This window comes from Mustela nivalis, assembly GCF_964662115.1.
Source record: "Mustela nivalis genome assembly, chromosome: 1".
In the NCBI taxonomy this organism is placed as follows: Eukaryota; Metazoa; Chordata; class Mammalia; order Carnivora; family Mustelidae; genus Mustela; species Mustela nivalis.
This window is the reverse complement of record NC_139020.1, coordinates 129,730,249-129,750,726: the sequence shown is the minus strand read 5'-3', so window position 1 is coordinate 129,750,726 and position 20,478 is coordinate 129,730,249. Positions and strand designations below refer to the sequence as shown.

The 20,478-nt window shown below is 38.2% G+C and overlaps 1 protein-coding gene across 1 annotated transcript in view; it reads left to right on the top strand.

The window, feature by feature from the left end:
• LOC309860745 (collagen alpha-4(VI) chain-like) overlaps window positions 1–20,478 on the top strand; it is a gene marked incomplete at its 5' end in the record, with an annotated part of 101,520 nt that overhangs the window by 26,396 nt on the left and 54,646 nt on the right. Inside the window, 8 exon segments of the mRNA XM_082723185.1 lie at window positions 124–383; window positions 549–641; window positions 2,864–2,917; window positions 11,554–11,625; window positions 12,697–12,723; window positions 14,294–14,338; window positions 16,634–16,687; window positions 20,149–20,211. Coding sequence (XP_082579311.1) covers window positions 124–383; window positions 549–641; window positions 2,864–2,917; window positions 11,554–11,625; window positions 12,697–12,723; window positions 14,294–14,338; window positions 16,634–16,687; window positions 20,149–20,211 — 668 coding nt within the window.

Here is a 20,478-nt window from a genome sequence, read left to right as displayed (position 1 = left end):
GGGTCTCTTCCTGTGGCAGGGGGCAGGAAATGGGGCAAATTATGCACTGTTCTGAAAATTTCTCCCAGCGAGTGACACATGCCACTTCTGCTCCCATTTCATTGGTCCAAAATACAGTTTGAGAAAAGACTGGTGATGAATATAGGAAGGGTGAGATGATACACGACTGTCTAGGGCCAGGACAAAGACCGTTCAAAAGATGTGCAAGTAACTCTCCTACCTGCTGGTATTTTGAAGGACTCTCTGGGCTCCTCTTCATTGGCCTGGAAGGTGTGCATAAATTCGAAGAGCTCCAGGAGCTAGAATTTGGCAGAGGATTCCTATATAACCAACCCCTGAGCATCACACTGCAATCCCTCCCAAGCATCTTACTGAAGCAACTTGTAAGTATTTTTTCCTTTTTAACACCATCCTTCGCTGAATTATTATTCACCCTAATAATTTAAAAAAAAACCAGAGGGAATTTTGTCTTTTTTAGTGCGTCGTATGGTACAGGCTAACAGAGATGGAAAAAAAAAAAGTCATGTTACATGAATTCTGCTTTTCAGGACTCAATTGTGGAAAGAAGATGCTGCAACATATGTATAAAGTGTTATGGAGAAGATGGGTACCAGGGCGATAGTGGGAACCCCGGGAGCAAGGTGAGAATTGTTAGATGTGGATGGTGTGGGTGAGAGAGGGCTTTTGAACACCAACTGCATACCAAGCAAGCCCTGTGTTCTGTCTTTAACACACCTTTGCTAATTCTGCCCTCTAACAGGTGTGGCATAGAGGCTTAGAGAGGGAACATTGCTTTCCCAAAGTCACACAGGTTCGAAGAGCCATTTTGGGACTTAAGCCCCTGTGTCTACCTGATATCAAGGCTCACGTTCTTTCCCTTATATTATGCTTTCCCCTCATGTTTATTTGACAAATAATTTCACAGACAAGTTTCTCATACTCCCCTGCTGCATAGCAGTTTTCACTTGTTTACAAAATGTTCCCTCGTGCACCAACTTCTTTCTTTACAGAAAGAAGTTTACAGAAGTTCCCCTGTGAGCTGACTGTTCCATTCTGTGGCATTAAACTGTGGAGAGATACAATCACTGGCTCATGAGTGATCACTTTGAGTCTTTCTTTTAACTCCACAGTGAAGCGATAGCAAAATTACCACATCCCACTATTAAGGGAGAATAAATCTCATTAAAAATGGTCCTCAGTTATGCAGGGACATGAGTACCCTTCACACATGAACTACAGTTTTATGATGGTGGCATCATCACAAATCCTCATGTAAGGTTGAATCAAACCCATTGGCTTTCCCCATCTTTTCACATTCTTTCTTTGTGTGGTTTTCTGTGAGGCTGTTGGAATTCTTACTGACTTTGCACATCAATCTTGATTTAGAAGAGTATAAAGTATATAATGACTTTTTGAGAAAAATTGTAGATATGCCTTAGCACAAGATTTTTCCCCCTTGCATTATTCTTAAACATAAGACTGGAGAATCAGGAAATCAAGCTTGGGAACCTCTTGACATGTTTTTATTTTGTAACTCAGGACTCAGCCACAAAGGCCAAAAATGGGAATGTTTTGAATAATTGACTTCTCTGCTCTTTCTGTCTCTAAGAATTCAGTGGTTGGTTGTATTGATGTTCATGTCTTTGTTGATCCCAAAGAGAATATGGCTCCCGTATCTTATTGACAATTTATAAATCAAATAAACACATCTGACTATACATGGCAAGCCAAAGTTCCCTGAGAGGAAATGGTTTGTGTGTTTGGTTATCTAAGAAGAAGTAAAGAAGAGAAATAGAAAGAGAAAGAGATTGGAAGAGACTAAACAGCTGAGTCAGACAGAAATAAACAACCATTTCTCATAAGTAGCATAGATGGTCACACCTTTGCTTACTGACATTTTGAAAAACGAGGTCAAAGGTCTCTTTAAGAGGAGCAGTGTTCCTAAAACATTTAACTAGAAACTAGTTTTGGTTTGGATTTTCTGAATGGAGTGGCTTAAAATGGTATTTCAGAAAAATAAAAGTAGGCTGACGTGCCAGTTATTAAGACAAACAGGTATTCAAGTTTTTACTTCAAGACAAGCCATAAACAGAATAAAGATATGTTAATTTAAAATTCAAGTTTTTTTGTGCGTGATAATCACCAGACTGATTTTCTATTAGAAGAATACATTCAGGAGATGGGTTTCTAAGGAAAATGGCTCCAAAAAAACTTTCCATAAATTAAAACTACTGTGTGCAAAAAAAAAAAAGGCCAAAAGTATTTGTTTCTTCATGTCCCTATACATTGTGCTCAACATTTAGTTGGTTCTCAATAAAATGCCAACTCAGCAAGAAAAAGGTATCTATTAATAACAGGTTTTTTTAAATTTTTAAATTTATTATTATTATTTTTGTTTTTAGAGGGAGAGCATGAGTGGGGAGGGACCGAGGGGGAGAGAAAGAGAATCTCAAGCTTTACTGAGCCCAGAGCTAGATGTTGGGCTTGATCTCATAATGGTGAGATCATGACCTGAGCTGAAATCAAGAGTTAGACTTTTTTAAAAAAAATATTTTGTTTATTTATTTATTTGACAGAGAACTAGACACAGCAAGAGAGGGAATGCAAGCAGGGGGAGTGGGAGAGACAGAAGCAGACTTCCCGCCTAGCAGGGATCCCTATGTGGGCTCGATCCCAGGACCCTGGAGTCATGACAGGAGTCGAAGGTGGAGGCTTAACAACTGAGCCACCCAGTGCCCCAAGTTAGATGATGTTTAACAGACTGAGACACCCAGGACCCTACTAACAACAATTTTTATTTCATGTAGATTTAAGAAAAGGATTTAGAATGCAAGTTATTTCCTTTGCTTTCCTTTTTTCTCAGGGAAGGCCAGGTGCTGATGGATTACCTGGTCATCCTGGTGAAGAAGGTGGACATGTAAGTACTGAATCTCTTTTTTAAAATTTTTTATTTGAAGGAATATGGTAAAATGGGTCAAATATTAGAAATACTTAACTGCATTTAAGTCATGAAGATTTTTCTAATCTATGCCATTTAAAATGGGCTTAAATATGTATATAAAAATAATAATTTATTATAACAAATGTTAGGTGGACAAATTTTGTAGATACAGGCTCTAAAATGTGTTTAATGGTGAAAGGTGGTCATTTTAATCTGAATTCGAGATAATTGAAAATGTGGGCTGTGTCTAGTGGGTATATATGTAATAGTAATGATTAATTGTGAGCTGAATTGCAGGTAATTTGTTACTATTAATGAGATATCTGTGTTTGTAAGTAATTTAACAAAATAAATTGAAGAGAACTAAGGCCATTCTTATAACAAGATCCCTCAGATGCCTTTCTGAGTGGTCAAAAAGGTGATAGAGTTATATAGTTACTCACCAAAATTTTGTTTACAACCCTGGACATATCCCTGGGCACGGGAAAGTTAGCCATCGTGTGATTAGCTGTGGGGAAAAATGGATATTATAGAAAGAATTGCTACCAAGGGGCTGTAATGCGATAGGGCCCATCTATTATTACAACATATGATATCACAAGGATTTTTAAATGCCATCGTTTTCAGTTAATTTTTAATTGTGGAAAACCACTTTACCACAGGTGTCTATTTTAAAGTCGATATGTATATACCACTGGTTCTCAAACTTTCGGTCTCAGGGCATCTTTACTCTCTGTAAGGTTATTCAGATTGCCTAGATTTAAACAGTCAGTACATCACTTACACAATGTGGCAAGAAAAGGCGAGATATTCAACTATCGTTGCATCCATTTCTCCACTGATAAAATAAGTTTTATAGTATGTACCTGACAGAGATGTCCTAAACATGACAGAATATGTATATGAAACATTTCACTCAATTCCTGATAAAGAGTAAATTACACTAAAAACTAGATGGGATGATGAGAAAACATCTGTTGATGTAGTTTCAGAGAATTTTATTATTTTATTTTATTTTGTTTAATAGAGAGAGGGGGAGAGAGGGAGCTCATGGGGAAGGGTTGGGGCAGAGGGAGAGAGAGAATCCCAAGCAGACTCCATGCCTAGTGCACAGTCTTGACACCACGCTCCATCTCAAGACTCTGAGATCATCTGAGCCAAAATCAAGAGTCAGTCACTTCACCAACTGAGCAAACCAGGAGCCCCCAAACGGAAATAATTTTAAAATATTTATTTATTTTACTCCCAAATAACAAAAACAAGCCCTTAATATAAATGAGACATTCCTTAATGAAAAATAACGATATGTTCCAAAACAAAATAGTTAAGTGAGAAGAGTGGCATTGTTTTACATGTTTTCAATACCTGGCTTATTAGAAGATAACTAGATTCAAATGTCCACTTCTGTGTTCAGTCGGTTGTGGTATCACTTGCTTTGTGGTTTCTTAAAAACTCTGCTGTTCACTTGGAAGAGAAGAAGAGTTACAAAAGATAATAGCATCTTTGTGTAATTGGAAAAGTAGTTTTAATTTTGTGATCACCCCTTCCCAAAGGGTCTTGGGGACCTGTGGGGTCCTTGGACTACACTTTTCAAACTGCTGGGATATCTAGGCATTAATGTTCTCATCACCCCCTCAGGTTGTACATTGTTTTACTGTTCTGAATATTTAGGCTGCTGGAACTTGGAAAATCATCAGAAATTAGAAAAAGAAATGTAGCTATTGGGAGCTATATCAACCAATTCATTTCTCTGATTATATTTGTGGGAGAATCGCTCAACTTTTCTGTCTTTATTTTGCCTCTGCAATTATAGTCTTTGATGTTAGAAATACATTCTAAAGTGTGGGCTGTGGATTTTTGCTATTTTGTCCAGGTATGGTGAAAATATTCCTTTCCATTTTTATGATGTTTTAAAATGTCCTAGAAATGTTATTTTATTTCTGACTGCTTGGCCTATGGTTCAGTAAGCCTGGCCAAATTTTTTAAAAAGATTATTTATTTATTTATTTATTTGAAGATGAATCACAAGTAGGCAGAGAGGCAGGCAGAGAGAGAGAGAGAGAGGGAAGTAGGCTCCCCACTGAGCAGAGAACTGGATGCAGGGTTTGATGCCAGGACCCTGGGATTATGACCTGAGCCGAAGGCAGAGGCTTTAACCCACTGAGCCACCCAGGTGCTCCTAGCCTGGCCAAATTTAAGAGAATAATTTAGAGTCTTTTCAACGTATTAGGAACATTGACACCAATTCCAGACAAATAACATGAACAAGCCCTGTCTGTCTAGAGTAAGAGATAATTTTGTCCCCCTTTTCTTTTTCTTTTTTTTTTTAAGATTTTATTTATTTATATGATAGAGAGAGAGAGATCACAAGAGTAAGCAGAGAGGCAGGCAGAGAGAGAGGGGGAAGCAGGCTCCCTGCTGAGCAGAGAGCCCGATGTGGGGCTTGATCCCAGGACCCTGAGATCATGACCTGGACCAAAGGCAGAGACTCAGCCCACTGAGCCACTCAGGCGCCCCTGTCCCCCTTTTCTGCTGTCTTAACATCCTAAAACCAAGGTGGTTTATAAAGACTGTCCAGTACAGAGCTAGGAATAAAATGTGAGTGATACATATAATTTTATAGAATTTAAAATTTCATAGTAGCCATATTAAAGACAATAAAAAGAAATAGGTGAAGTTATTTTTAACAATTAAACCGAGTCTATCCAAAATATAATTATTTCAACATGTAACTAATATCAAAATGGTTAGTATTTTATTTTTTAGAAATACACTGTCTTTGAAATCCTGTGTGTATCTTATATCTTTAGCACATCTCAGTTTGGACTAGATTCATTGCAAGGGTTCAGTAGCTCTGTGTGGTGTGTAGGGCTCTAGCATGTGTCGTTTTCTTTTTCCTGCATTTCTTGTAAGAGAAGGTAACTACAAAATATGTTGTCTTCTGAATGGCTTTTAATGTTGTTCCCCCCCCAGAGTAGGTCAGATTGGTCTGCGTAATGACTGAGACATCTCTCTGCAGATGGCAGGCTTCAGAATGGGGCTGTAATTTGTAGATTCAAATTGAAAGCGTGTAACGACAAAGAGCTAATCCATTGTTCCAGTTATCTATTACTCCTCTTCTCCGCACTCCTCCCTATCCCCTACAAAACCAAAACAACAATCAATTTATTATACCCATGGGCTCTGGGGCGCAAGGGGGGGGGTGCTAGTGAGCTAAGACTGGAAGAGTGGGTGGCTGTCTCCTAGGTGTCTGAGGTCTCAGCTGGGCTGACTAGGCAGCTGGAGGGCCCCCTGCAGAAATGACTTCCTCTGTCACTCTCTGGAGCTTGGCTGTGATGGGAGAAGGATAGGCCATAGTGGTTCAAGGACAGGTATGGCTGCTGGGTCTGAGAGGGAGCTCCCACTGGGCAGGGTCCATCCTGAGAGGGAGGATTCCAGGAGACCAAGGCTAAGCTCAAATCTTCTGAGGAAGCCTCAGAAGTCATGTGGTAACTTGTACAGCCAAGTCACTAACTCCAGACTGGATTCAAGGTGGCTGGGGGTGGGGATTAGACCCTTCTTCTTTTTTTTTTTTTTTAATTTTTTATTTTTTATAAACATATATTTTTATCCCCAGGGGTACAGGTCTGTGAATCGCCAGGTTTACACACTTCACAGCACTCACCAAAGCACATACCCTCCCCAATGTCCATAACCCCACCCCCTTCTCCCAACCCCCCTTCCCCCAGCAACCCTCAGTTTGTTTTGTGAGATTAAGAGTCACTTATGGTTTGTCTCCCTCCCAATCCCATCTTGTTTCATTGATTCTTCTCCTACCCACTTAAGCCCCCATGTTGCATCACCACTTCCTCATATCAGGGAGATCATATGATAGTTGCCTTTCTCTGCTTGACTTATTTCACTAAGCATGATACGCTCTAGGATGTGGTATATATACACATGGAATACTATGCAGCCATCAAAAGAAATGAAATCTTGCCATTTGCGACAACATGGATGGAACTAGAGCATATCATGCTTAGCGAAATAAGTCAAGTAGACCCTTCTTTTTGATTAGGGATGTGACAAGGTTCCAGAAGAGCACTGAGATTTTGTCCTGGCCATCTTTGGAAAAGACCATCTGCCTGACTCATGAATTCTATAGATTTTCAAAATATACCTCATATGAGATGGTGGTTTAAATATGCATTGGTTACCTATCAAAGCCTTATATATCAAATTAGATTATCTAGGGTCCCCCAAAACAGTTATGTAACTTCAGTAGGAACAAAACTAGTTGACATTTATTGAAGACTTCATATGTGTTGGATGCATGACTAAACATTCTGTATACATTTCCTCATTTCATCTACAAAATAAGATACTAATGTTATTATTCTCATTTCTCAAAAATAACTTGAACCAGCCTAGCATTTGAAGAGTTTATGATCATGTTATTCTTTCCATAGAATCATGGCTATAGTTCATAGCTTTAAGCCACTAGTGTGGACAAATGGGAGACCAATTTTTAAACAGGATAGAGCTTAGTATTTGAATGAAAAACACTGTAAGCCCAAATTTTGTTTTCAAAACAATTTGACATAGGTGCCCATTATAAAGTGATTCTTGTTTTCTCATGAGAATAATCTAAAAAATTCTTTTGCTCGATTAGAAGATATAAACTTTGAAGGATAGGTGACAAATGCATACTTATATTATTTGACTTATTTAATTACTCATTAACATTTTAAAAGTCTTTCATTATGTAAAGTAATTTAATAAGAAATTCTGCTTTTTTTCTCTTTCTCATATTTCATCAAGCAAATTTTTATTATTTATATTTTTATTAATTTTAAGAAGTGTTTATCCAAATGTTTGCCACCTTTCGCCCTTCCTTCCTTCATATGCCACTTGTGAACCTTCCCAAGAACACTGTGGCATATTTTTTGATTTATTATAATCTTTATGGCTTAACCATTGTATTAAAAATTATTCCCGGGACGCCTGGGTGGCTCAGTTGGTTGGGCAGCTGCCTTTGGCTCAGGTCATGATCCCAGCGTCCTGGGATCAAGTCCCACATCAGGCTCCTTGCTCAGCAGGGAGCCTGCTTCTCCCTCTGCCTCTGCCTGCCATTCCGTCTGCCTGTGCTCACTCTCTCCCTCTCTCTCTCTGACAAATAAATAAAATCTTAAAAAAAAAATTCTTCCCACAGAGTTTCTGTATCAGTTTTCCCAGCATTACTGGAGCCTGTTTTGGAAACACCTTACCTGGTTTTCTAGAGTATATTTTGTTAATTTCTGTCTAAGTTGTTTCAGATAAACCACGTGTGTGTGTGTGTGTGTGTGTGTGTGTGTGTGTGTGTGTGTGTGTAAGGGGGGGGTGGAGAGAACAGGGGGAGAACAGAAGGAGAGGAAGAGAGAGAAACCTAAGCAGGCTCCATGCTCAGCAAGGAGCCTGAAGCAGGGCTCGATCTCACGACCCTGAGATCATGATCTGAGCCAAAATCAAGAGTCAGATACTTAACCAACTGAACCACCCAGGCATCTCTAAGATAACTGCTTTTTAGATCTGTTTATAAAGTCTGTCACTGAAAATTTATTTTGTTTCAAAATCCAGTTGCCTCATTTTTCTTGTGAGAATATTTTTATGGTCTTCACCATGAGTTCTATTGCTTTGAAAAGTGATTTTAAAAAATCTTACTTGCATGGCATCTAACATTTGAAATTGTGAGACCTCACGGTCAAATATGATAAATAAGTGATCTCTGTTAGATTACTTTACCTCTATTTTTTTCCTCTTTTAACTAATTTTGTAGGTGATATCCTTGAGGATCCCATAAATAAACATATTAACATTGCCTGGGTGTCAATACTATGTTGTTCAAGGTGAAGCAATGGGCAGAGGATTCTGAAATATGAGAATCTTTGTGAAAACTCAAGTTTAAGAATATCCCTTTTTCTAAGGAATAATTTTGGGAGAACTCATACCTAATTATATCTGTATAACAACCAAAACTTTAGAAACTGGGAATAGAAGTCATGAGAGTAGGTTTTTTTTTTTTCACAATTTTCTTTTAAATTTTTAGTTGTGGCAAATGACACACAACATAAAATTGACCATCTTAACCATTTTCAAGTGTACAGTTCAGTTATTAAGTGTGCAGTACAGTTATTAAGTACATTAATATTGTTGTCAACAACTACCATCATCCATCTCTAGAACACTTTTCATCTTGCAAAACTGAAACCCTGTCTTCATTATCACTAACTCCCAATGACCCCATATCTCCAGCCTCTGCCAGCCACCATTCTACTTTCTGTCTCTATGAATTCCACTACTCTAAGTCCTTGTTAAGTAGGATCATATGGTATTTATATTTTTGGCTTATTTCATTTACCATAGTATCCTTAAGATTCATCTATATTGTAGCATATAAGAATCTCTTTCCTTTTTAAAGCTATATAGTATTCTACTGTATGTATAAGGACACTTTTTTTTTTTTTAATCAGTTTATCTCTTAAGGGACCCTTGGCTTGCTTCCACCTTATGACTGTTGTCAGTAATACCTCTATGAATGTGTGTGCAAATACCTCTTTGAGACCTACCTTCCAATTCTTTGGGGTGTATACCCAGAAGTGGAATTTGTAGATCATATGGTAATTCTATTTTTAGGTTTTTTTTTTTGGGAAACTATCATATGTTTTCCATAGCAGCTGAACTCTTCTATTCCCACAAAAAGTGCGTAAATGTTCCAGTTTCTTCACGTGCTTATCAACACTAGTTTCTTTTTGTTTTTGTTTTTGATAACAGCCATCCTAAGAGTGTTTTGTTTTGTTAGAAATAAACTTTAAGAATTTTCCCTTTGTGCTCCTTTGTTAGGGACGTTTGTTTTGTATATCGCAACTATTTCCTAATGAAGGCAACGGCCAATTATTCATGATTGGTAACACTGTGTAGGACAAAAGAGTAAAGAGATATCTTAAAATTAAATTTTCCAGATGATACTTAACCACCACGTATTGAACCTAAAAATGCAGGCAGATGAGGAAGGGGGGTGGATGGACATTTACTTGACATCTACTGTGTGTGGACCTTTGCATTTGGCATTTTGTACCCACTAAGACATTTCACCTTTGTAACATTTCTACTGATACGGGCTAATACTTTCATTTTATAGATGTGGGGCTCAAAACTCAAAGAGAGAGTGACTTATAATTTCAGATAGAGAATTTTAGAGTTGTGCCCAACCCCCTGTCAGTCTGATGTCAGAACCTGTGCTTTTCTCATTATCTTTTCCTATTTAAGTACAAAACACCTCATTTTCCAATCTGTATAATTGGTGAAGTACCTTTTTTCCTTCTTTTAAAAAAGATTTTATTGATTTATTTAATTTATTTATATTAAAGATTGATTTATTTGAGAGAGAGAGAGTATGCATGAGCAGGGGGAGGGGGACAGAGGAAGAAGGCAAGTCCAAGCACATTCCCATGCTGAGCCCAGAGCCTGATGCAGGGCTCGATCCCACCACCCTGAGGTCATGACCTGAGCTGAAACCAAGGGTCAGATGCTTAATCGACTTCACTACCCAGGCGCCTGTGAAGTACTTTCAGTGCAGATTCTCATGCATTCAATATAATGATCCCATGAATGGTTAGCATCAGTATTACTAAGGTCTGCATTTTATAAATGGAGGAAATTGTAATTCATAGAGTCATGTACTTATCCAAGCTCACAAAGCAAGTTGGAGGCAGAACTAGGACTTGATCCCAGGACCTTTCATTTTTGATCCAAATGCTTCTCACTTTACTGTGTTCTGTTTTACTGTCCCAGGCAACTTGTGTCGTGAAGTTATTTGAACTCATTAAATCAAAGTGAGATTACATTTGTAGACCCTCCTGATGTAAGCTCATGGGGTATACAATGCTTTCTAATTTATATTTAATCAATTTGGCAAAGATATAATATCTACCAGTCCCTTCCCTATCCAATACCTAGATCAAAAGTTTATATTCACTAATGTAATTTAGGAAGTCATTCTTCAAATCTTGATTGGATGGCTGCTGCATGCCACACAGTCTACTTAGGGTTGGAAACCCATAGATAAATTCTAAATACATGTCCTTATCTCCTAGAAGTTCTCAAAATAGCAGGAAACAATATAACACAGAAATGGGTAATAGCACACAATGTAACAGAAAAAGCTTCTCAGAGGAGGAGGTGACGTATGATCTATACCTTAGGAATGGTTTGGATTTCACTTAGAAGAAAAGGAGTTAAATAATGGTTGATTCTTTGTAGAACCACAAGGAAAACTTTATCCAGTTCTAGCTTCCAGAAGGAAATGTTCAGACACACCTTCAGTTTTGCATGGGTACTGAAGTTTTGTCCCTCTGGCTTGAATGAATTAGTCAAAAAATACAGATAATACGGATTTGTAAGATTTGGGGTTATCAGTATGGGAAGTTGATAGATGAGCATTCTGATTGTCTTGTAGGTGATCTGATCAGGTCTTTGAGGCTATAGAAGTAATTTTAAGGACAGTGTCATATTTTAATCATTCTGATGGTCTTTATTGGTTGGGTGATGGTGAAGATAGTTGCTTGACTGTCTCTATGTGTGTCTTTATTCCATAGGGAGAAAGAGGCCCCCAAGGCCTTCCTGGACCCCGAGGCGAGGAAGGTTGCCCAGGTGTGAAAGGACCTAAGGTGAGTATAGACCTCAAGCTGTGGAATTCTTTCCCTGTCCTGGTTTTATCCCTTGAGTTTGATGAGCATCTTACTTTTTCAATATAGTGTCTTAGCGCTTTCTCAGACTCAGGTTTTCCCAGAAGTAGAGCCTAAGGAAAAGAATCAAGTGCAAACAGTTTCTTAGGAGGGGTTCTCAGTAAATACTAGTAAGACATGAGAGAAGTTAAGGAAGAAAGGTGATCTAAAAAGGGTATGGTATCAATTAGATGACCATGGTGGGTAGATAGAGCCTAATCCTGCTGAGGAACTGTGTGAACCAATGTTGAACATGTACCTCAATGTGGTCCCACCCAAGGGGAGAGAGCTGAGGTACTTATACCCCAAATTCTATCAGGTATTATTTGCAAGCTGCTCCCAGTGGGTATTAATTCCTCGGCACTCCTGAGCTGCATTGCATGTGGATAGGCTCTGGTACCAGAAAACGCCCTCAGGACAAGTCATAGCTCTGGCAGTTGGAAGGGGGTTTGAAAATACTGAAATTTCAAAGCCTAAAGAACTAAAGGGTGGGGCTACTTTTTTGGTGGTTTCATAAATGTCTCTTAACCTTCCAGGATTAGAGAATCTCCTTTAATAAGGCTAGTAAATTTTCTCTATAATCTCTGAGTCCTATAGAGAGTTTGTCTGACCATAGCCACCACATTTTGTACATTCTAATCAGTTACACTTCAATTAATTTTTCTTATTGTTCCTGGGAGACTTCTTAAGCTTCTTAAGCTTCCTAGCCAGTGTATTCTCATTTTTGTTTGAAAACATATGATTGTGCTATTAATAAGTGGCAGGTCATTGCCATTTCCTGCTCACCCCTACTATGTGAGGAGTTACCGGTATGAATTTCTCCAAGTCACAGGCAAAGGGGAGTGGTAATAATCAGAGTGCTGTGATGGTCATTATAGTTGCTGAAGAGGAAATCTTCATTTCCGTCTACTCATTGCATTTTCTTGGAATTCAGGAATATGTGGTTTCCTAAGTGAAACAAAGGTTTAAAAATCTTACTCAAGCTCAATTCTTTTTATTACTTTCTAACTTTAGGGAGCAAGAGGATTTTCAGGAGAGAAGGTAGGTGACGGTCCTTCCTCTTGTTTAAGCTAGAGAGCAATTTCTTTGGGAAACAGTCCGGAGTCCACTTACTTTTCCTTTGTGTACGTGAGGTGGGACTTAAAGTTTTTTGACAAGGGGATATGTGGGATGATCTTAATAGCCAAACTGCCATGTTCATGAATGGTATAAAGCAGGGACATATATGAAAATGTATACTTATCTGTAGTAATTGAGCCAACATATCTGTCACATGATGCTCTTGAAGAGTGCATCCTGAATTCAGGGATTGGTAGTCAAATGGGAGATGGAGGCCAGTACGAGTTGATAGGAAAGGAGATGGCACAGTAGGATAACGACTTTACATTCAGATTCAGAGGCAAAGTACTCATTTGCTCATTCATGCACTCGAAAGATATTTTTGTAGGTACCAACTCTGTTCCCCACATTATCCTTGGACTGACTACAAAGTGATGAACAAGACAGACAAGGGCTGATTGAGCTTCTTTACTCATGTCTCCTGGAGCCACTGATTCATCCATATGGCCTGTAGAAAATATATCACATAATTGTGGTCTGAGAGTTTGGTGTGCTTATTTTCATGCACTAACTCAGCTGTCCTTTGGTTTAAAAAAAGTGCCTGAAACTTGACTTCCTTGTACAGATAGTAGGAGTAAATCAACTATTTCACACATGTAATATGCATTTTATTTGGCTTGCAAAACTCTGGACATTCTTTTTCAAAAGATGCTTTATAAGAAATATGTTTAAAAAATTTTATTTTTATTTATTTGAGAGAGAACAAGAGGGAGAGAGAGAGAGCATGAGCAGGAGGGGCAGAGGGAGAACCAGACTCCCCACTAAGCAGGACCCTGGGATCATGACCATACCTGAAGGCAGACACTTCACTGACTGAGCCACCCAGGTGCCGATATAATAAATACAACTGTCATTCTGAGATTGTTGATAAAACAAAGGGCCATGAGTTGGAAGTGATGGAATATTTGATGAGATGGCACTCTGCAGGGGCCAGTTTTTACTCTTATTTAGTTAGTTTCAGGTTTTCCATTCTTAAGGAGTTTTCTTATGGTAAGTCTCCCCAAATACATACATATGGATATAGTCCCATCTAATTCTTCCTTAATCTGAGAGATCTTCTGAGTTTCCATTATGTAAATTCATTCAGACATATTTGCCAGTCTTTTTATATTAAAAATGCCAATGACCAAAGAACCACCTTTAACTTGCAGAGAACCAGTGGGAAATGTTTCATTCAGTCTTGTGAAAGATTTGTTCCCAGTGCAAAAGTTGAAAAATAAGTCTTTCTATCCTTTAGATTTGAGTTTCTTATCTTTTTCTTTGGAAATTAAAATGGTCAGGAAAAAACAGTGTATAACACTAGGGACTATTTTTGGAATGAAAATGATCATTGTTTTTTAATATATGAATGCAGTATATAAACACCATTTCAGAAGGTCTAGATTCTCCTCCCAACTAAAACAAACATTAGCAAGGAAGTTAACATCAAAGCAGTAAGCACGTACACCTGGTCCTCTTTTCCCTAACAGTTTCATCTTCCTTTGCTCCACAGGGAAGCCCTGGTGATGAAGGTGTTGACGGCTTTGTTGGAGAACAGGTATAGAAAGTTTCTCATTTCTATATTCCTCCTCTATTAGTTTGGTATTTATGCTCTGTATTTATACTTTAAAATATAAAACACTATACTGTATTTTATACTTATATGTATATTTTATACATAGTCTAGAAATGTTAGCATGCATACTCAACAGTGTCTAATCTATTACTTGCCCTTATCCTCAAAATATAAGGACCCTAGAAACATAGCTCTAATCAATTGTCTCCCATAATAACATGTTATAGTTCAGTATCTTTTTTTAAAATAAAATATTTATTTATTTGACAGAGAGAGATCACAAGTAGGCAGAGAGAGAGAGAGAGAGAGAGAGAGAGAGGAGAAAGGAGGCTCCTTGCCAAGCAGAGACCTTGATGCAGGGCTCGATCCCAGGACCCTGAGATCATGACCTGAATTGAAGGCAGAGGCTTAACCCACTGAGCCACCCAGGCGCCTAGTCCAGTATCTTATTCCCATTTATTTTTGTTAAATTCTATCAATTAGATATTGTTATTTTTATTGCTTTACTTAATCATTGCTTATTTAGCTTTACCCTCATATTTGTTACTTTCCCCGTATGCCTTCAAAGGAACATGAAAGATCTTGTTTCTTTTCCTCCAGGTACAACTTTTAGAATTTCCTTTAATGGAGTTTATAAACTCCTTTGGTTTTGGTTTTTCTGAAAATTTCTTTAATTTACCATTTTTCTTGAAAGAGATCTTGGGGAAATAATGATTTTCTTTCAGCACTTAGAAAATGGAATTTCATAGTCTTCTGGCTTCTATTATTGTCTTCTGTCTCTTACTAGCACTGTTTAAGAAGTTATCCATCTTATCCTTCCAGCTTAAGAAGCTCCTGGGTGGCTCAGTGGGTTGAAGCCTCTGCCTTCGGCTCAGGTCATGATCCCAGGGTCCTGGGATTGAGCCCCATGTCAGAGAGCCTACTTCCTCCTCTCTCTCTGCCTGCTTCTCTGCCTACTTGGGATCTCTGTCTGTCAAGTAAATATAAAAAAAATAAGTTATCCATCAAATTCTTTGTTGTTACTTTTGTCAGCAATCTTAAAAAGATATTGTCATGCTGCTTTAAAAATTTCCCTTTCTTTCTAGTTTTCTGTGGCTTTAATATGTTGTGTCCAGGTGTGGGTCCCTTTTTATTTATCCTGTTTGGAGCTCGTTAGGCTTTTGAATTTGAGCATTTGTGCCTTCAGTCAGTTTTGGAGACTCCTTAGCAAATTCTCATTTTGAAATGTTTACCCTTCCCATTTTCTCTATTATCTCTTTATGGAAGTCTAATTAGAAATCTGTGAGAACTTGTGCTATCTGCAATGTCTCTTAATCTCTTTCATATTTTCTGTTTGTCTTTCTGTACTGCATTTGGAGTACTTTCTCCAGTTTCAAGTTCATTAATTCTTATGTCACTTGTATTTAATATACCATTTAACCTGTCAATTGGATTTTTAATTTCAGTTATTCTGATTTTCACTTTAAGAAGTTCTATTTGATTCTTTCTCAATTCTGCTTGGTCTCTTTTTTAACAGTTGCTTATTATTTTACTCATTCTTTTTTTTTAAACATATTTAAATGAATGAAATATACTTATTTTATATTCTGCATATGATAATTCCAATAGCTGTAGTCATTACAAGTCTGATTTTGTTGCCTGTTGTTTCTGCTGGCTTCTCTCTCATGGTGTCTCCCTCACATGTGTTGTGAATTTTGATGGATAGATTGATTTGATTTTCTTTTTTCTCTCTTTTCCTTTTTTTCCTTCTTTTTCTTTATTTTTTCCTTTTTTGATGACTTTTGATTTAAGTTCATTTTTAAATGAACTTCATCTGTGAGATGTCATTAAGTTCTGCACTGAGGTTGTTTGCTTCTGTCTCATATGTGGTGACACGTCCTGTTGAGATCACTTCAAAATAAATGATGAGATTTGGTTTTTCACACTGCACTCATGGAGTGATCAGAATTCCTAAGGACAGCCAATCACTATTCTCTGGATTATTGCTTTCTCTTTACTCTGAACTCTAAGGATTTCTCTTGTTTTTTATTTATTTGTTTACTTATTTATTTATTTTTTTACCAGCTCATGAACATATGTGGAGTATCTTAAACTTGGTTATCTGGAATTTATATTATTTTCAAAGGAATGATTATTCAGAGCATTTAGTCTGTCACGTACAAGTTGGATGGTAAAGAAATTTTCCGCTCTTGGATAGAATGTGAAACTATGTGAAAAAAGTTTCTGGTGTGACTTGATATACAAAGCTTTTTTGTGTACTTATTTTTCTTTTTCTAGGGTAATCGTGGAGCCCCAGGGTCATCTGGAGAAAAAGGAAATAGGGGAAATCGGGTAAAGTATGAAGATATTCTTCTCTCATATTTCTACTGCATAAACTGACCTTGACAGTTTATTTTTAAGTTCTGGGAAATAATCCTCTAGTGGTTCAAGTTCTAGATTGGGAGTTAAAGGGCAATAAATATTAGCTCTTTGGAATCTTTAGTGAAGACCCTCTTATGCTGCTAGTGAAATGAATGATGGAAACTGGCGTCCTTAACCCTTGGAACAGTAATCACCATGCTCTCATGGGCTTTGCAAGGCTCCCTGTCACCAGTGATTAGTCTCACACCCAAGCCCTGTCAGCCACATCCTTTACTACTGTCAGTCCAAAAGTGTCCTTTCCAATAAGATTGTACTATTCATTGTCCCCTGAGAACCCTCGTACATGCCCACCTCTGTGTCTTAACTCATGCTAGGTACCCCATCCCCGAGTGACTTTTCAAGCTTCCATTTCCAGTGTTTATTTGAATATCACTTTCCCTCCAATTTCTAACTCCTCTCTTTCCTCCTCATCATACCCCCTTCTTGACCATATCTGTCTGTAGTGCCCTCTCCCTTCTCTACATCTTTCCCACATTATATTTCTATGTAAGGGAAGGCAGATGCCTGGTGTGTGTACCACAGCTCTACCTTCCTGTGCCCATGGCAGATATTACTAAGCAATTATGGAATCCAGCCGGAGGAATCCATCTCAGGACTATTATACTCAGCTTCTGTTGATTGACTGGATTAGATAAGGGGTGGAGTTATGTTTTCGTGTAATGCTTTTACCCCAAGATGGGGACTGATTTCCTGATAAGTAACACAGGGAGTCACAAGAAATGTTTTTTTTTTTTTTTAATTTTTACTTTTATTTATTTGACAGAGAGAGAGATCATAGGTAGGCAGAGAGGCGGGCAGAAAGGAGGAAGCAAGCTCCCTGCTAGGCAGAGAGCATGATGCAGGGCTTGATCCCAGGACCCCGAGATCATGACCTGAGCTGAAGGAAGAGGCTTAACCCACTGAGCCACCCAGGCACCCCAAGAAATGGTTCTTTATTGAGGGAAGCTTAATTGATAAGCTGCAATTTGGGGATTAGATTTTGGAGAAGGTGGGGGACACCCCACTTCTTTCAAGACTGGAGAGCCTTCAGTTTCCATCCAATTCAGTTAAATTCAATAAATGGATGTTAAGGGCTTCTAACTTGTAGAAGGTATCCAGCAAAACACTTAGAAAGTTAGGCATATCATAATAAGAACCAAATGCCAGGCTCTGTACTCAGCATTTTAATCGATTATTCAATTTAATTTCCATTGCAACCTGATAGAATGGGTACATCTGTTTCACAAAATGGAATCTTAGAGAAGTTGAAGAAATTTGCCTAGCTGGTAAATTGGATAGCAGGGTTGGAATTTAGAATTAAGTAACCCCCTTTTATCATTATATCAGGTGAGAAAAGAGATAAGGTAGAGTTACAAATAACAATAAGAAGGGGCTTTTTTTTTTTTTTTTTTAAGAGTGTAGAGAACATTCCATTCCTTGCGTGTCTGAGAACCAGATCTCAGAGATGAGTCCCATTTCATTAGGGTCAGAGTGTGGCATAGACCCTCTAGACCAAGGCATATAACACAGCTTGAAAAAGCTTCCTAGGGTGGGGGCTCTTCTCAACTCTGCAGGAATTACTACACAGAGGGGGTACCATTAATAGTACTTTTTAAAAAATTATGTTATGTCACCATAAAACAGTAGGATTTTTTTCTTCTATATGCATTTAGTTTTTTTTTAATTTTTTATTTTTTCAGCTTAACAGTATTCATTATTTTTGCACCACACCCAGTGCTCCATGCAATCCATGCCCTCTCCAATACCCACCACCTGGATCCCCCCAACCTCCCACCCCCTGCCCCTTCAAAACCCTCAGATTGTTTTTCAGAGTCCATAGTCTCTCATGGTTCACCCCCACCTTCCAATTTCCCTCAATTCCCTTCTCCTCTCTATCTCCCCTTGTCCTTTATGCTATTTGTTATGCTCCACAAATAAGTGAAACCATATGATAATTGGCTTTCTCTGCTTGACTTATTTTACTTAGCATAATCTCTTACAGTCCCGTCCATGTTGCTACAAAAGTTAGGTATTCATCCTTTCTGATGGAGGCATAATACTCCATAGTGTCTATGGACCACATCTTCCTTATCCATTATTCCGTTGAAGGGCATCTTAGTTCTTTCCACAGTTTGGCAACCGTGGCCATTGCTGCTATAAACATTGGGGTACAGATGGCCCTTCTTTTCACTACATCTGTATCTTTGGGGTAAATACCCAGTGGTACAATGGCAGGGTCATAGGGAAGCTCTATTTTTAATTTCTTGAGGAATCTCCACACTGTTCTCCAAAGTGGCTGCACCAATTTGCATTCCCACCAACAGTGTAAGAGGGTTCCCCTTTCTCCACATTCCCTCCAACACATGTTGTTTCCTGTCTTGCTAATTTTGGCCATTCCAACTGGTGTAAGGTGGTATCTCAATGTGGTTTTAATTTGAATCTCTCTGATGGCTAGTGATGATGAACATTTTTTCATGTGTCTGATAGCCATTTGTATGTCTTCATTGGAGAAGTGTCTGTTCATATCTTCTGCCCATTTTTTGATATGATTGTCTGTTTTGTGTGTGTTGACTTTGAGGAGTTCTTTATAGATCCTGGATATCAACCTTTTGTCTGTACTGTCATTTGCAAAACAGTAGGTTTTAAGAGAGGCAACCATTTGCTTATAAGGTCATAGTCTTACGGCAAGTTGCTTTACCTCACTGGTTCTCTTTCTATAGTAGGAGCGCTAGAAATACTTTTCTCTTTTTTTGCCCCCTTTTCATGAGATCTTGCTGTGTCAGTGCTGCCCATGTCTGTGATAGAGAGAGCCTTCTTCTTATGTGTGAAATACTTGAGTTACTTTAGTCATTTTTCAGTCATGCATTTTAATGACTAGGACATAAAACATCTAAATATATCTTCCAACCAGTTAGCAGTATCTACAAAGTTAACAAGTCTTCTACCTTTGGTAAGGTCTTCTGTCATGACACTTCCAATCTTCCAAACTAGACAAGTATCTTATCTTTAAAAATGGCTAGTATTCAATTCACAAGAGAAATACTTTTTCTTGTGAATAGGAATATCAGGGAGAAGTAGAAAGATCAGGGACTTAGGAGTAGAGAGGACTGGGTCCAACTTCCCTGAGCCTTGGGTTCTTCGCCCGCACTATGTACTTCCTGAGTTGTAAGGATTCAGCGAGGTAATGCACACCTAGGGCCACATAAACAGACTTCCAATAAAAGTATGCTCTTTTCTGCATTGCAGTCTCACCTATTTAGCTGCAAATGCTTTAAAGTTCAAGTACTAAATTGCTCTTTTAATGTGATTCTCATTTTCCCTCTTAATGTTCTCTTTCCTTTAGGCAACGGATGATCTTTTAAAGTGACACTTTTTTTTTCCTGTGATTTAAGGGCTTAACAGGACCACCTGGACCTCCTGGAGAGCACGGAGAGCCTGGGCTAAGAGGAGACCCTGTAAGTGCTGGGTGAGGGATTAGAGCTGCTTTTATCCAGGGACTTAGAAATAGTTTGCTTAGACGCAAAGACAACAATTAATTATTCATCAATGAGGCATCTGTTCAACCTATCTTAGCCTTGCAACGAATAAGAGATTTGTGAAAAGACCCCATCTTATAGAACATTTAGGTTCTTAAAGAACTGAATGCAACTTTAATTGCATTGAGTATTCAGGATTTCTGAGCAGCCTGGACAATTAAAATATCTACTTTGGTACCTTTAAAA